Source organism: Acipenser ruthenus, chromosome 50 (assembly GCF_902713425.1).
Source record: "Acipenser ruthenus chromosome 50, fAciRut3.2 maternal haplotype, whole genome shotgun sequence".
NCBI classification, from domain to species: domain Eukaryota; kingdom Metazoa; phylum Chordata; class Actinopteri; order Acipenseriformes; family Acipenseridae; genus Acipenser; species Acipenser ruthenus.
This window is the reverse complement of record NC_081238.1, coordinates 2,602,313-2,619,375: the sequence shown is the minus strand read 5'-3', so window position 1 is coordinate 2,619,375 and position 17,063 is coordinate 2,602,313. Positions and strand designations below refer to the sequence as shown.

The window sequence follows — 17,063 nt, the reverse complement described above, 5'->3', positions numbered from 1 at the left end:
TGTTGGACATTGTTACTTTGTGTGAGAAACAACAATTGTATTTCTTTCTTTCCACAGAGGCAGCGTCTCAGTCAACCCTGAAAGTCACCCAGTGGCCCCCGGTTGCTGTAGTGAGCCTGCGCCAGTCTGTAGAGATGAATTGCAACCAGAGTGCTTCTAATAGCTACATGTACTGGTATCGACAGCAAAACTCCAGTGAGCTTCAACTGGTCTTTTATTCTTCATACGGCAGCGATCCAGAAAAGGGTGAAAACATCCCTGATAGATTTACTGTCTCCAGGACACAGAGGGAGAGAATCACTCTGAATATAAAGAATGCTGTGGCTTCAGACACTGGAGTGTATTACTGTGCAGCTAGTGCCACAGTACACAAACCTATCAGTCTTCCTGTCTGAAAACTCTACAAGGGGGCAGACAAGAGACAGAAACACAACATGCAGCAACACACAATAATACTCAAATTGTGACTGTTTAGAACATGCTTCCATCATTTAACTTTGGTGCTCATTTGATAACATTGTAGACCTTCCAGTTGATCTACATACCATATTGGTAGTTTTTAACTGCACACAAAATCTTTCTCCTCCCTGAAGAAGTGTTGCCACTAACCCACTCAAAATGGACATACCCCCTGTGAAGAAAATGGCAGTGACGCCTTTAAGGAATGGCGTCGCTGGAAAGGAAACTACACGTCCCAGAAGGCTCAGTGTCAATTGGTAGGGCGGGGTTACACAGTTTAAAAGGAAGCAGAGCAGAATAATCGGAGTGTTGTGTGATTGTGGGGAACACTGCCCGATTGTCCTGCCTGCGCAAGCTTTGGGGAATCTATCCTATCTTCCTGTGTCTGTGGGAAAGCTGTAGTAAGTGCTTTACATTTCAGTCGTAGTTAATTGTTGAAAGTTTAGTTTAGCGTGTTTTACCTCTTGCTGAGGCAGCCTTTTTGTTTCGTTTTGTTTTGTGTATTTTGCGATTTGGTTAAATTGCTGTGTTGTTACTGCTGTCTATGCCGTTATTAGTAGGTGACCCACGGGGTGGCCTGGGGTGCCTGTGTGGCGCAGACACGGTAAAACTATACTGTGTTACCAAGCGTGTTACTTATATGACCCGGGACTGGTTAAGGCACTGTTTGGTTACTAGCTGCAGGAGCAGCGAACTGCACACCGGTGTGGGAAGCGTTCATAGTACAAGAAACTGAAACACAAGACCGTGGTTTTGGGATATTGTTTATTTACTGCCTGAACTTGACTCTTTTAAAACCAGTCACTGCTGTGGGAGCACCAGTATCCCGCCATTCCTCTTAAGGGATTCAGCACCCATCCGTACACATCCTGGGACTCAGCTGTGGTGGGAACGCTCCACATATCCTGGACTTCACTTGGTTGTGTTCCAGGCTCACTTCACCAGAGGGAGCTGCTGTTGTCTGTTTTTCTGTGTTCCAGGTGATAACCAACCGAGAGAGCCCAACCTCTACTTATCTGTGTTCCAGGTGATAACCAACCGAGAGAGCCCAACCTCTACTTACCTGTGTTCCTGGCTCACACCAACCGAGAGAGCCCAACCTCTACTTACCTGTGTTCCTGGCTTGCTCCTCCAGAGGGAGCCCAACCTCTACTCACCTGTGTTCCTGGCTCGCTCCACCAGAGGGAGCCCAACCTCTACTCACCTGTGTTCCTGGCTCGCTCCACCAGAGGGAGCCCAACCTCTACTCACCTGTGTTCCTGGCTCACTCCACCAGAGGGAGCCCAACCTCTACTTACCTGTGTTCCAGGCTCACTCCACCAGAGGGAGCCCAACCTTTACCTACCTGTGTTGCAGAGTCTGGACATTCTACAGGCAAAGCATGTAGCAGTTTGGTGGTCTCGAAGTAGCATAGAGGGGAGAAGTGAGGTAGTTAGTGGCCCGTACAGGGCAAATTAATGCTTTTGATTAAGTGTAAACTTGTGTAAATATTGTAAATAAAGTTACTACGCAACGAGTTCACTCCAGTCTGTGTGGAAGAAAACACCGGTGTCCAGTACCACCGCACTACCACTCGTTTACACCCCCTATACTTGCAGCATCAGTAGGTTATAGACTTTTAATCCTAACTTTGCAAATTCTAACTTTTAACCCCATGCCTAACATTAACTCCACACTTAGAGTAGTGGGGTTCCGAAAAATATAGCGTTACATGTCCCCAGGTGTTGCTACAACTGTTTAAGTAAAGTGTTTAAGGGCAATAGAGCGGACATTTTGAAAAGTGTTTTAAAACTGATTTTAAAGTTGTAAGTGTCAAACTTTGTCAGGATGTTAGCAATGAAAATAAAAATGACATGTATGATATTTAAGCAGTTGTAGCAACACGTGGGGACGTATAATGCTATATATTCTGAAACCCCGCTACTTACTCTTTAACCTGATCTCATACATTGATAATATAAATGCACATTTCTCTTTCTTTTTCCCTAGTAAAATAGAAACATTGTAATTCTTAAACACCTTGCGTGTGAAAATGAATTCAAATTAAAAATCAAATTAAACTTCTTACCACTTTAAAAAATAAAGAAATGAAAAACTGCAGACTCCCAACCGTGACATGAACTTACAGGCACTTTATATGTAAGCAGCTTAGCAATGTATTGAAAGCAGGGCTCTTTGGAAACACCTGAACTACAGGAAATGGTGACATCAGGGTTGTATGCTTCAGATCTGTAACTGAGTGCCTCTAGTGTTCATCGCTTCACAGAGTCAGAGCCAGCTCCAACATGCACCACATCTTTCTTCCATTCTGGGTTATTGTATTTCTGCCCTGTAAGTATTTTTTAAAAACCACTAAATATTAGATTATCTTTCTTTATACAACAAGCGTGCTGATAAGCTCAGTTTTTTTTTTTTTTTTTTTTAAGTATTTCTTTTATTAAACTATGAGGCTGTCAGTGTATTGGCACGGTGTATTTTTGTATATTTTGCTTTAATTAATGATTGGGATCTTTTATTTCTGTATTTTCTGATTTAAAAGTCAATTATTGCTCAGTGGTGAAAGGCTAATTTATAATATTTGTATGTATTTATTTATTTTTTACAGAGTCATTTATTTCCCTTTGCTGAATCAGACATTGTTACTTTGTGTGAGAAACAACAATTGTATTTCTTTCTTTCCACAGACGCAGCGTCTCAGTCAACCCTGAAAGTCACCCAGTGGCCCCCGGTTGCTGTAGTGAGCCTGCGCCAGTCTGTAGAGATGAATTGCAACCAGAGTGCTTCTAATGCCTACATGTACTGGTATCGACAGCAAAACTCCAGTGAGCTTCAACTGGTCTTTTCCTCTCCATACGGCAGCGATCCAGAAAAGGGTGAAAACATCCCTGATAGATTTACTATCTCCAGGACACAGATGGAGAGAATCACTCTAAATATAAAGAATGCTGAGGCTGCAGACACTGGAGTGTATTACTGTGCAGCTAGTGCCACAGTACACAAACCTATCAGTCTTCCTGTCTGAAAACTCTACAAGGGGGCAGACAAGAGACAGAAACACACCATGCAGCAACACACAATAATATTCAATACTGTGACTGTTTAGAAAATGCTTCCCTCATTTAACTTTGGTGTTCACTTGATAACATTGTAGGCCTTCCAGTTGTTCTACATACCATATTATTAGTTTTTAACTGCACACAAAATCTTTCTCCTCCCTTGAAGTGTTGCCACTAACCCACTCAAAATGGGCATACCCCCTGTGAAGAAAATGGCAGTGACGCCTTTAAGGAATGGCGTCGCTGGAAAGGAAACTACACGTCCCAGAAGGCTCAGTGTCAATTGGTAGGGCGGGGTTACACAGTTTAAAAGGAAGCAGAGCAGAACAATTGGGGTGTTGTGTGATTGTGGGGAACACTGTTCGATTGTCCTGCCTGCGCAAGCTTTGGGGAATCTATCCTATCTCCCTGTGTCTGTGGGAAAGCTCTAGTAAGTGCTTTACAGTTCAGTCGTAGTTAATTGTTGAAAGTTTAGTTTAGCGCGTTTTACCTCTTGTTGAGGCAGCCTTTTTGTTTTGTTTTGTTTTGTGTAACTTTTGCGATTTGGTTAAATTGCTGTGTTGTTACTGCTGTCTATGCCGTTATTAGTAGGTGTCCCACGGGGTAGCCTGGGGTGCCTGTGTGGCGCAGACGTGGTAAAACTATACTGTGTTATCAAGAGTGTTACTTATATGACCCGGGACTGGTTAAGGCACTGTTTGGTTACTAGCTGCAGGAGCAGCGAACTGCACACCGGTGTGGGAAGCGTTCATAGTACAAGAAACTGAAACACAAGACCGTGGTTTTGGGATATTGTTTATTTACTGCCTGAACTTGACTCTTTTAAAACCAGTCACTGCTGTGGGAGCACCAGTATCCCGCCATTCCTCTTAAGGGATTCAGCACCCATCCGTACACATCCTGGGACTCAGCTGTGGTGGGAACGCTCCCACATATCCTGGACTTCACTTGGTTGTGTTCCAGGCTCACTTCACCAGAGGGAGCTGCTGTTGTCTGTTTCTCTGTGTTCCAGGTGATAACCAACCGAGAGAGCCCAACCTCTACTTACCTGTGTTCCTGGCTCTCTTCACCAGAGGGAGCCCAACCTCTACTCACCTGTGTTCCTGGCTCACTCCACCAGAGGGAGCCCAACCTCTACTCACCTGTGTTCCTGGCTCACTCCACCAGAGGGAGCCCAACCTCTACTTACCTGTATTGCAGAGTCTTTACATTCTACATGCAAAGCATGAAGCAGCTTGGTTGTCTTCTCAAAGTAGCATAGAGAGGGGAGAAGTGAGGTAGTTAGTGGCCCGTACAGGGCAAATTAATGCTTTTGATTAAGTGTAAAGTTGTGTAAATAAAGTTATTACACAACGAGTTCCAGTCTGTGTGGAAGAAAACACCGGTGTCCAGTACCACCGCACTACCACTCGTTTACACCACCTATACTTGCAGCATCAGTAGGTTATATACTTTTAATCCTAACTTTGCAAATTCTAACTTTTTACCCCATGCCTAACCTTAACTCCACACTTAGAGTAGTGGGGTTCCGAAAAATATAGCGTCACATTTCCCAGGTGTTGCTACAACTATTTAAGTAAAGTGTTTAAGGGCACTAGAGCGGACATTTTGAAAAGCGTTTTAAAACAGATTTTAAAGTTGTAAGTGTCAAACGTTGTCAGGATGTTAGCAATGAAAATAAAAATTACATGTATGATATTTAAACAGTTGTAGCAACACATGGGGACATATAATGATATATATTCCAGAACCCCGCTACTTACTCTTTAACCTGATCTCATACATTGATAATATAACTGCACATTTCTCTTTCTTTTTCCCCAATACAATAGAAACATTGTAATTCTTAAACACCTTGCGTGTGAAAATGAATTCAAATTAAAAATCTAATTAAACTTCTTACCACTTTAAAAAATAAAGAAATGAAAAACTGCAGACTCCCAACCTTGACATGAACTTACAAGCACTTTATATGTAAACAACTTAGCAAAGTATTGAAAGCAGGGTTCTTTGGAAACACCTGAACTACAGGAAATGGTGACATCAGGGTTGTGTGCTTCAGATCTGTAACTGAATGCCTCTAGTGTTCATCGCTTCACAGAGTCAGAGCCAGCTCCAACATGCACCACCTCTTTCTCCCTGTAACAGGGAGAGATCTGGACTGGCCGTCTGACGCAGGCACGATGCTGCAGGGAGGGGGCGGCAGTCCCGTGGGGTCGGCCTGTCAGTCATGGCGGTGACACGGAGAGGTGGGGAGGAGGGTGTGTGCGCTTTCCCCCTCTCTGAGTGGCTGGTAGGCGGGCTCTAATGGGATTGTGTGCCCTATAAAAATAATACTCTGCTGTTTCCTCAGGTCTGCCCTTTTAAAGAAAAAAAACAAAAGACGTACTGGGAAGTACGGGAGCCGGGACCGAGAGAGAACCGGGACCAAAAAGAAAAACGAGGAAAACAACGAGAAAAAAGATAAAGAACGGAAAACCTAACTGTAGTGGGGAACCCGTGGGCAGACCCCTTGTGTAGTGTGAGGGTAGACTGAGGAGACGGCCAGAGTAGGACGGAGACCCGGGCCGTGCGGCTAGCGACGGCTGGGGTAACGCTGCCGAAGTGCAGCACCTTTTCTTTTGTAGTTTTGTTACTGTGTTTTATTTTCCTGTTTTCTTTCACCTTTGGTTTTGGAATTATTGTTTGAGCACTTGTAAGTGCGCCCGCACTTGATCCGTACCGTACTGGTATGTCCCGTGGTTCTGTGTTACCATAGTTGGTACGCAGACCACGGTGAACAGCCCCCTCCCACACTCCCATTCTGGGTTATTGTATTTCTGCCCTGTAAGTCTTTTTTAAAAACCACTAAATATTAGATTATATTTCTTTATACAACAAGTGTGCTGATAAACTCTCAGGTATTTTTGGTATTTCTTTTATTAAACTAGGAGGCTGTCAGTGTATCAGCACAGTGTATTTTTTTTATATTTTGTTTTAAATAATCATTGGGATCTTTTATTTCTGGTTTTCTGATTTCAAAGTCAATTATTGCTCAGTGGTGAAAGGCTAATTTATAATATTTGTATGTATTTATTTATTTTTTACAGACTCATTTATGTCCCTTTGCTGTATCAGACATTGTTACTTTGTGTGAGAAACAACAATTGTATTTCTTTCTTTCCACAGACGCAGCGTCTCAGTCAACCCTGAAAGTCACCCAGTGGCCCCCGGTTGCTGTAGTGAGCCTGCGCCAGTCTGTAGAGATGAATTGCAACCAGAGTGCTTCTAATGCCTACATGTACTGGTATCGACAGCAAAACTCCAGTGAGCTTCAACTGGTCTTTTATTCTTTATACGGCAGTGATCCAGAAAAGGGTGAAAACATCCCTGATAGATTTACTGTCTCCAGGACACAGTTAGAGAGAACAGCTCTAAATATAAAGAATGCTGAGGCTGCAGACACTGGAGTGTATTACAGTGCAGCTAGTGCCACAGTACACAAACCTATCAGTCTTCCTGTCTGAAAACTCTACAAGGGGGCAGACAAGAGACAGAAACACAACATGCAGCAACACACGATAATACTCAAATTGTGACTGTTTAGAAAATGCTTCCCTCATGTAACTTTGGTGTTCACTTGATAACATTGTAGGCCTTCCAGTTGTTCTACATACCATATTGTTAGTTTTTAACTGCACACAAAATCTTTCTCCTCCCTGAAGATGTGTTGCCACTAACCCACTCAAAATGGGCATACCCACTGTGAAGAAAATGGCAGTGACGCCTTTAAGGAATAGCGTCGCTGGAAAGGAAACTACACGTCCCAGAAGGCTCAGTGTCAATTGGTAGGGCGGGGTTACACAGTTTAAAAGGAAGCAGAGCAGATCAATTGGGGTGTTGTATGATTGTGGGGAACACTGTTCGATTGTCCTGCCTGCGCAAGCTTTGGGGAATCTATCCTATCTCCCTGTGTCTGTGGGAAAGCTATAGTAAGTGCTTTACAGTTCAGTCGTAGTTAATTGTTGAAAGTTTAGTTTAGCACGTTTTTCTAGTGGTGGGAAAAGAGAAGCCTCTTGAACCACTGAACCCTCTGAACCATTTGCTTCATAAAAGATTCACTGAGCCGAATCACTTGAAATGTTCCGTGCTCCATAGTGACATCTATTGGTAGAGCCGCGTCATTGAACATACTTGAACTTGAACATACCAGTTACACACAGGCTGCTATTGCCTGGAACTTGGCATTTAGAAATAATGATCTGTAGCCTAATGTACACGGAAGACACCGTAAGGCATGCTTTTTACAGGCTCTGTCAGTGTCATTTGTGACTTACAAAATGAAGTTACATTTTATAATTTCTCTGTTGTCTGGTTATATATCAACCACACCCAACAAAAAAGCCAGTCACGCATATGCATTAGCATACTTGAAATGTAAAATTGTTGTACAAGCGAAAACGATACTGTTGCTTTAGAAAGGGAGGCATATCTGACCTCAGATGTACTCGGCTGGGAAATTAGTGTTGAAACAAGTAAGATATTTGATATTTCATTTATTAGCCAGTTTCCCGGTGGCCTAACAAGTTAGTAAGTCGTGTAATTAGAAATGCTTGTCAAGCGCAGGATCGAATCCCTGCTCCTGTGAGGAAGTGTGCGTGTAGAGAACTTGTTTTAGATTTTAATAATAATTACATTTTCCAAAATGCAACATACTTGAAGCGTAACCCCAAGTCAATTAAAGTCTACTGGACATTTAAAAAAAAGTGTTTTTAAAGTGCATAATATATAGAAACATAAAATAATAATAATGTTTATTTTATTACATTTCAGTAAAACATACTTGAATGCAAAGATTTCTGCATATACATCCATATATATTTTTATATATAAAAAAAGCATATTACATATATGACACGGCAGACGTGAACCCGGACCTCTGTTGATTATTTTCTGGCACTAAACTCATAGAGCTGCCACGGATCCCACAGTAATAACACAAACATCAACAAGATATGGTGCTTTAAGGTGTAATGGTGTTTTTTCAATATAGCAATTTGATATTTATAAATTATATTTATTTTGTTGATGTATCACAATGAAATATATTGAATTCAAGACTTCTTTGACAAAGGTTTGAAAAGACATTTTATTAACAATTATTTCTGGAAAACATCTCAAATAATCATTTCATTTATTTTTATAATAAACAATAATCAAACGCCCCCAATTTCACATAGTAGTAGCCAGCGGGTGAGGCTTTGTACCCATCACTACGTTTTACCTCTTGTTGAGGCAGCCATTTTGTTTCTTTTTGTTTTGTGTATTTTGTGATTTGGTTAAATTGCTGTGTTGTTACTGCTGTCTATGCCGTTATTAGTAGTTGTCTCACGGGGTGGCCTGGGGTGCCTGTGTGGCGCAGACACGGTAAAACTATACTGTGTTACCAAGCGTGTTACTTATATGACCCGGGACTGGTTAAGGCACTGTTTGGTTACTAGCTGCAGGAGCAGTGAACTGCACACCGGTGTGGGAAGCATTCATAGTACAAGAAACTGAAACACAAGACCGTGGTTTTGGGATATTGTTTATTTACTGCCTGAACTTGACTCTTTTAAAACCAGTCACTGCTGTGGGAGCACCAGTATCCCGCCATTCCTCTTAAGGGATTCAGCACCCATCCGTACACATCCTGGGACTCAGCTGTGGTGGGAACGCTCCCACATATCCTGGACTTCACTTACTTGTGTTCCAGGCTCACTCCACCAGAGGGAGCCCAACCTCTACTTGCCTGTGTTCCTGGCTTGCTCCTCCAGAGGGAGCCAAACCTCTACTTACCTGTGTTGCAGAGTCTGGACATTCTACAGGCAAAGCATGTAGCAGCTTGGTCGTCTCGAAATAGCATAGAGAGGGGAGAAAAAGTGAGGTAGTTAGTGGCCCGTACAGGGGAAATTAATGCTTTTGATTAAGTGTAAACTTGTGTAAATATTATAAATAAAGTTACTATGCAACGAGTTCACTCCAGTCTGTGTGGAAGAAAACACCGGTGTCCAGTACCACCACACTACCACTCGTTTACACCACCTATACTTGCAGCATCAGTAGGTTATAGACTTTTAATCCTAACTTTGCAAATTCTAACTTTTAACCCCATGCCTAACCTTAACTCCACACTTAGAGTAGTGGGGTTCCGAAAAATATAGCGTCACATTTCTCAGGTGTTGCTACAACTGTTAAAGTAAAGTACTTGTATTTTTTCTTTTCATTGCTAACATCCTGACAACGTTTTGCACTTTTAACTGTAAAGTCAGTTTGAATGCTCTTTTCAAAATGGCTGTATATTGCACTGATAGTGTAAGGATTATTGCCCACATTGTCAAACAGGTAACACAGAAATAACGATCCATGATGTGGTACGGAACAGAAATGCCAGAACCTTGTTGTTACATTTTTTATTTTATTTTATTTTTTTATCGCTCTTCCTGCAGTGATTTCGAGGACAGATCTCAAACCCCAGGGCACTAGAGCGGACATTTTGAAAAGTGTTTTAAAACAGATTTTTAAAGTTGTAAGTGTTAAACAGGCAGCAGTGTGGAGTAGTGGTTAGGGCTCTGGACTCTTGACTGGAGGGTTGTGGGTTCAATCCCAGGTGGGGACACTGCTGCTGTACTCTTGAGCAAGGTACTTTACCTAGATTGCTCCAGTAAAAACCCAACTGTATAAATGGGTAATTGTATGTAAAAAATAATGTGATATCTTGTAACAATTGTAAGTCGCCCTGGATAAGGGCGTCTGCTAAGAAATAAATAATAATAATGTTGCACGAGGTAGGAACACAAAGGAATAAGTACCCCTGTCAGCTGCTATATATTAGTTTTAAAAAAAAAGAATGTTTCAACACTGTCTTTGTAGTTTATATTTATCTATTAACCCCACTATTATACCGTAATTTGGTAACAAAAGAAATAGACATACCTGTGTTTTATCATCTTTACGTGCTGCGAGCCAACAGCTGAGTCGGCTACGGGATTGTAAAGTAAATGTGCACGTTTTTTTATAGCATCCTTTTTGTTCACTTTTATATTTGAGTTGTAGTATACACAATCACATTGTAGGATTTATTTTATTTATTTGATTTATATTTTCACGATGGATTGTTTTGTTATTGAGAATGTAATATTTGTTTGTTTATTTTTTTCACATTGCTGTTTTAGCTGTGATGCTGAAGGTGCAGTGACGTTGTTAACCTGCGACTAATAATTTCAATGTGTTGTAGTTTAGCGTAGGGCCATTAACCTTCTTAAGTGGTGGTTTATTGGGTTAAGGATCACGTACTATAAAAGGCAAGCGTATCCGGAGATCGGCAGCGCAGCTCAGTTTTGCTTGGGATAGCTGAAGTAGGGACGTTTTACCTTGATCGGAGATATTTTGTTGCAAAGCTGACGGTGTTTACTGGGGTTGGTTTCGCTTTCAGCCGCTATTCTTGCTCTGCAATTGGTTTCAGGTATAGTGGCAAGAAGTGTTGCTTGTTTTGTTAGTAGGCTGTGCTATAAACGCATTGTGACATTATCGGAGCCTGCCTGAAACTTGTGAAACAGTGATTGGTGGGGAAGAAAGAGAAAAGGAAATACGGTACTGTAGTGATATAGCTGCTGTTTGTTTTACTTTATTATTGCTGCTGGATTGTGGTTGGAGTCCTCTGGCGTTTTGTGGGTGTGGAATATGTTACTTTAAAGTGAACCACTAAATGTTTTAGCTTGGTACTGTACTATAGCAATATAGCTGTTTGTTTATTATTGCTGCTGGATTGTGGTTGGAGTTCTTTGGTGTTTTTGTAGGTGTGTTATAGGTTATTTTAGAGCAAATAACCCAGTATTTTACTCTGTTTTAATTATTGTATATTAGTTACCGTGAAGAAGGCAAGGTTTTTATATTTCGGGGTTTTGCTGCTGTTTCTCTTTTTGTTTTTATATTTATTTAGAATCCCCGCCCTACCTGCTTGATGATTGGGGTGCTGCTATTGACCATTGTGTGCTTCTCCTCTGCCCTTCCTTCCCTCCCCTTGAAGAGGTTGTTGGTGCTGGCAACATTGCAAGGGAATCCTTTTTTTTTTTTTGATACTTTACACCCTAGCTAATTAGTGGGTGCCTATTGTGTTGATACTTTAACACCCTAGCCATTCAGTGGGTGTTTGCTTTTTTTTGTTTAATTGAATTTTTTTATGTAACATTTTTTTTTTTTTTTTTTAATATTTAATAAATATTTTTAACTGAGTTAAGCCTTGTCTGTCTCTCTGTGGTGTTGCTACTGGTCCATATCCCAACTATCACTAACGAACTTGTGTTTTTATTGTGGGTTATTGATTTTGTTAATTATAGGTTTAAACTTATTTTTAGTTAGTCCTGGCGCTTATCACCAGGTGGCGTAGTCGGCGACTATATATTTTGGGGATCCTGAGTGTCCTAAGTAACTAGTGTGACAATAATAATAATAATAATAATAAATGTTGTCAGGATGTTAGCAATGAAAATAAAAATGACATGTATGATATTTAAACATTTGTAGCAACACGTGGGGACGTATAATGCTATATATTCTGAACCCCTGCTACTTACTCTTTAACCTGATCTTATACATTGATAATATAAATGCACGTTTCTCTTTCTTTTTCCCCAACAAAATAGAAACATTGTAATTCTTAAACACCTTGCCTGTGAAAATGAGTTCAAATTAAAAATGAAATTAAACTTCTTGCCACTTTAAAAAATAAAGAAATGAAAAACTGCAGGCTCCCAACCGTGACAAGAACTTACAAGCACTTTATATGTAAGCAGCTTAGCAATGTATTGAAAGCAGGGCTCTTTGGAAACACCTGAACTACAGGAAATGGTGACATCAGGGTTGTGTGTTTCAGATCTGTAACTAAATGCCTCTAGTGTTCATCGCTTCACAGAGTCAGAGCCAGCTCCAACATGCACCACATCTTTCTTCCATTCTGGATTATTTTATTTCTGCCCAGTAAGTCTTTTAAAAACCACTAAACATTAGATTATATTTCTTTATACAACAAGTGTGCTGATAAACTCTCTCTTTTTTTTGGTATTTTTTTCATTGAACTGAGGCCGTCAGTGTATTGGCACGGTGTTTTTTTGTATATTTTGCTTTAAATAATCATTGGGATCTTTTATTTCTGGTTGTCTGATTTCAAAGTCAATTATTGCTCAGTGTTGAAAGGTTAATTTATAATATTTGTATGTATGTATTTTATTTTTTTTTTTTACAGACACATATATTTCCCTTTGCTGTGTTAAACATTGTTACTTTCTGTAGGAAACAACAATTGTACTTCTTTCTTTCCACAGACGCAGCGTCTCAGTCAACCCTGAAAGTCACCCAGTGGCCCCCGGTTGCTGTAGTGAGCCTGCGCCAGTCTGTAGAGATGAATTGCAACCAGAGTGCTTCTAATGCCTACATGTACTGGTATCGACAGCAAAACTCCAGTGAGCTTCAACTGGTCTCTTATTCTTCATACGGCAGTGATCCAGAAAAGGGTGAAAACATCCCTGATAGATTTACTGTCTCCAGGACACAGGTGGAGAGAACAGCTCTAAATATAAAGAATGCTGAGGCTGCAGACACTGGAGTGTATTACTGTGCAGCTAGTGCCACAGTACACAAACCTATCAGTCTTCCTGTCTGAAAACTCTACAAGGGGGCAGACAAGAGACAGAAACACAACATGCAGCAACACACAATAATACTCAATACTGTGACTGTTTATAAAATTCTTCCCTCATGTAACTTTGGTGTTCACTTGATAACATTGTAAGCCTTCCAATTGTTCTACTTGTCATATTGGTAGTTTTTAACTGCAACAAAATCTTTCTCCTCCTTTGAAGTGTTGCAACAAACCCACTCAATATGGGCATACCCCCTATACTTGCAGCATCGGGAGGTTACATACTTTTAATCCCAACTTTGCAAGCTCTAACTTTTAACCCGACTAACCTTAACTCCACACTTAACCTGATCTTATACATTGTTAATATAACTGCACATATAGGAGGCTGTGTGGTCCAGTGGTTAAAGAAAAGGGCTTATAACCAGGAGGTCCCCTGTTCAAATCCTGTCTTAGCCACTGACTTATTGTGTGACCCTGAGCAAATCACTTGAGCTCTGTCTTTTGGGTGAGATGTAATTGTAAGTGACTCTGCAGTTGATGCACAGTTCACACACACTAGTTGCCTTGGATAAAGGTGTCTGCTAAATAAATAATAATTCTTTCTTTTTCCCAAATAAAATAAAAACATTGTGATCCTTAAACACCTTGCATGTGGGAAGGAATTCAAATTTAAAATCTATTTAAACTTCTTACCAATTTTAAAAAAATAAATTAAAAACTGCACTCTCCCGTGACATGAATTTACAAGCACTTTATATGTAAGCAGCTTAGCAATGTATTGAACGCAGGGCTCTTTGGAAACACCTGAACTGCAGGAAATGGTGACATCAGGGTTGTGTGTTCAGATCTGTAACCGAATGCCTCTAGTGTTCATCGCTTCATAGAGTCAGAGCCAGCTCCAACATGCACCACATCTTTCTCCCATTCTGGGTTATTTTATTTCTGCCCTGTAAGTCTTTTTTTAAAAACCACTAAACATTAGATTATATTTCTTTATACAACAAGTGTACTGATAAACTCTCTTTTTTTTGGCATTTTTATCATTGAACTGAGGCTGTCAGTGTATCGGCATGGTGTATTTTTGTATATTTTGCTTTAAAAAAAATCATTGGGATCTTTTATTTCTGTTTTTTCTGATTTCAAAGTGAATTTATAATATTTGTATGTATGTATGGAATTTTTTTTTTTTTTTTTTTTTTTTACAGACACATATATTTCCCCTTGCTGTGTTAGACATTGTTACTTTCTGTAGGAAACAACAATTGTACTTCTTTCTTTCCACAGACGCAGCGTCTCAGTCAACCCTGAAAGTCACCCAGTGGCCCCCGGTTGCTGTAGTGAGCCTGCGCCAGTCTGTAGAGATGAATTGCAAGCAGAGTGCTTCTAATACCTACATGTACTGGTATCGACAGCAAAACTCCAGTGAGCTTCAACTGGTCTTTTCCTCTCCATACGGCAGCGATCCAGAAAAGGGTGAAAACATCCCTGATAGATTTACTGTCTCCAGGACACAGAGGGAGAGAATCACTCTAAATATAAAAAATGCTGAGGCTGCAGACACTGGAGTGTATTACTGTGCAGCTAGTGCCACAGTACACAAACCTATCAGTCTTCCTGACTGAAAACTCTACAAGGGGGCAGACAAGAGACAGAAACACAACATGCAGCAACACACAATAATACTCAATACTGTGACTGTTTAGAAAATGCTTCCCTCATGTAACTTTGGTGTTCACTTGATAACATTGTAGACCTTCCAGTTGTTCTACTTGTCATATTGGTAGTTTTTAACTGCTGTGAAAGAATCGCACCTCTCCACGGTTCATTGCCCCTTTAAAACACTGACCCAACACACACAAATGGATTTTATAAAGCACGGTTGCACTATTTTTAATGGAAACACACAAAAACAAAAATAAACAAAAATAAACACTTAGTTCTTCTTTGAGCAATAACTAAAACAAAACAGGAACCTAAACTAAAAACAGGACAGCTAAGCTGTTTACTTGTAACAGAACAAAACAAACAGCACACACATAAAAGGCTTCACTATACCTTTTTCCTTTTAAATTACAGCTGTACCCACACACCAGCACAGTCAGGCACCTACCCTCTTCAGCAGCCACCCAAAGCAGACTAACTGCTCTCCTTATAAACCCTGCACCTGGCTCTAATTTTCAATCATAGCCAGGTGCAGGTGATAATTAACAATTAAATAATTAACAAAACAATCAAACAATTAACAAAACAAACCAAAATGTACCTTACGCACATGTTTTTCTGCAGGGAGGTTTTAACCCCCTCCCTGCTGTCTCACACTGCACACAAAATCTTTCTCCTCCGTGAAGATGTGTTGCCACTAACTCACTCAAAATGAGCATACCCCCTGTGAAGAAAATGGCAGTGACGCCTTTAAGGAATGGCGTCGCTGGAAAGGAAACTACATGCCCCAGAAGGCTCAGTGTCAATTGGTAGGACAGGGTTACACAGTTTAAAAGGAAGCAGGGCAGAACAATCGGGGTGTTGTGTGATTGTGGGGAACACTGCCCGATTGTCCTGCCTGCGCAAGCTTTGGGGAATCTATCCTATCTTCCTGTGTCTGTGGGAAAGCTATAGTAAGTGCTTTACAGTTCAGTTGTAGTTAATTGTTGAAAGTTTAGTTTAGCGCGTTTTACCTCTTGTTGAGGCAGCCTTTTTGTTTCTTTTTGTTTTGTGTAACTTTTGCGATTTGGTTAAATTGCTGTGTTGTTACTGCTGTCTATGCCGTTATTAGTAGGTGACCCACGGGGTAGCCTGGGGTGCCTGTGTGGCGCAGACACGGTAAAACTATACTGTGTTACCAAGAGTGTTACTTATATAACCCGGGACTGGTTAAGGCACTGTTTGGTTACTAGCTGCAGGAGCAGCGAACTGCACACCGGTGTGGGAAGCGTTCATAGTACAAGAAACTGAAACACAAGACCGTGGTTTTGGGATATTGTTTATTTACTGCCTGAACTTGACTCTTTTAAAACCAGTCACTGCTGTGGGAGCACCAGTATCCCGCCATTCCTCTTAAGGGATTGAGCACCCATCCGTATACATCCTGGGACTCCGCTGTGGTGGGAACGCTCCCACATATCCTGGACTTCACTTGCTTGTGTTCCAGGCTCACTCCACCAGAGGGAGCTGCTGTTGTCTGTTTCTCTGTGTTCCAGGTGGTAAGCAACCGAGAGAGACCAACCTCTACTTACCTGTGTTTCTGGCTCTCTTCACCAGAGGGAGCCCAACCTCTACTTACCTGTGTTCCTGGCTCACTGCACCAGAGGGAGCCCAACCTCTACTACCTGTGTTCCTGGCTCGCTCCTCCAGAGGGAGCCCAACCTCTACTTACCTGTGTTGCAGTCTGGACATTCTACAGGCAAAGCTGTAGAAGCTTGGTCATCTCAAAGTAGCATAGAGAAGGGAGAAGAAGTGAGGTAGTTAGTGGCCCATACAGGGCAAATAAACGCTTTTGATTAAGTGTAAACTTGTGTAAATATTGTAAATAAAGTTATTACACAACGAGTTCACTCCAGTCTGTGTGGAAGCAAACACCGGTGTCCAGTAGCACGGCACAACCACTCGTTTACACCCCCTATACTTGCAGCATCAGTAGGTTATATACTTTTAATCCTAACTTTGCAAATTCTAACTTTTAACCCCATTTCTAACCTTAACTCCACACTTAGAGTAGTGGGGTTCCGAAAAATATAGCGTCACAATTCCCAGGTGTTGCTACAACTGTTTAAGTAAAGTATTTGTATTTTTTCTTTTCATTGCTAACATCCTGACAACGTTTTGCACTTTTAACTGTGAAGTCAATTTGAAAGCTCTTTTCAAAATGGCCGGTATATTGCACTGATAGT

General features: G+C 41.0%; 1 gene segment (V, D, J or C); it reads left to right on the top strand.

The window, feature by feature from the left end:
* The first annotated feature begins 63 nt into the window (after nucleotides 1–63).
* Nucleotides 64–16,638, top strand: LOC131721966 (uncharacterized). The segment is given in 5 exon segments: nucleotides 64–860; nucleotides 3,144–3,945; nucleotides 6,684–7,486; nucleotides 12,857–12,994; nucleotides 14,461–16,638. Coding segments are annotated over 3 exon segments (564 nt in total).
* The last annotated feature ends 425 nt before the right edge of the window (nucleotides 16,639–17,063 follow it).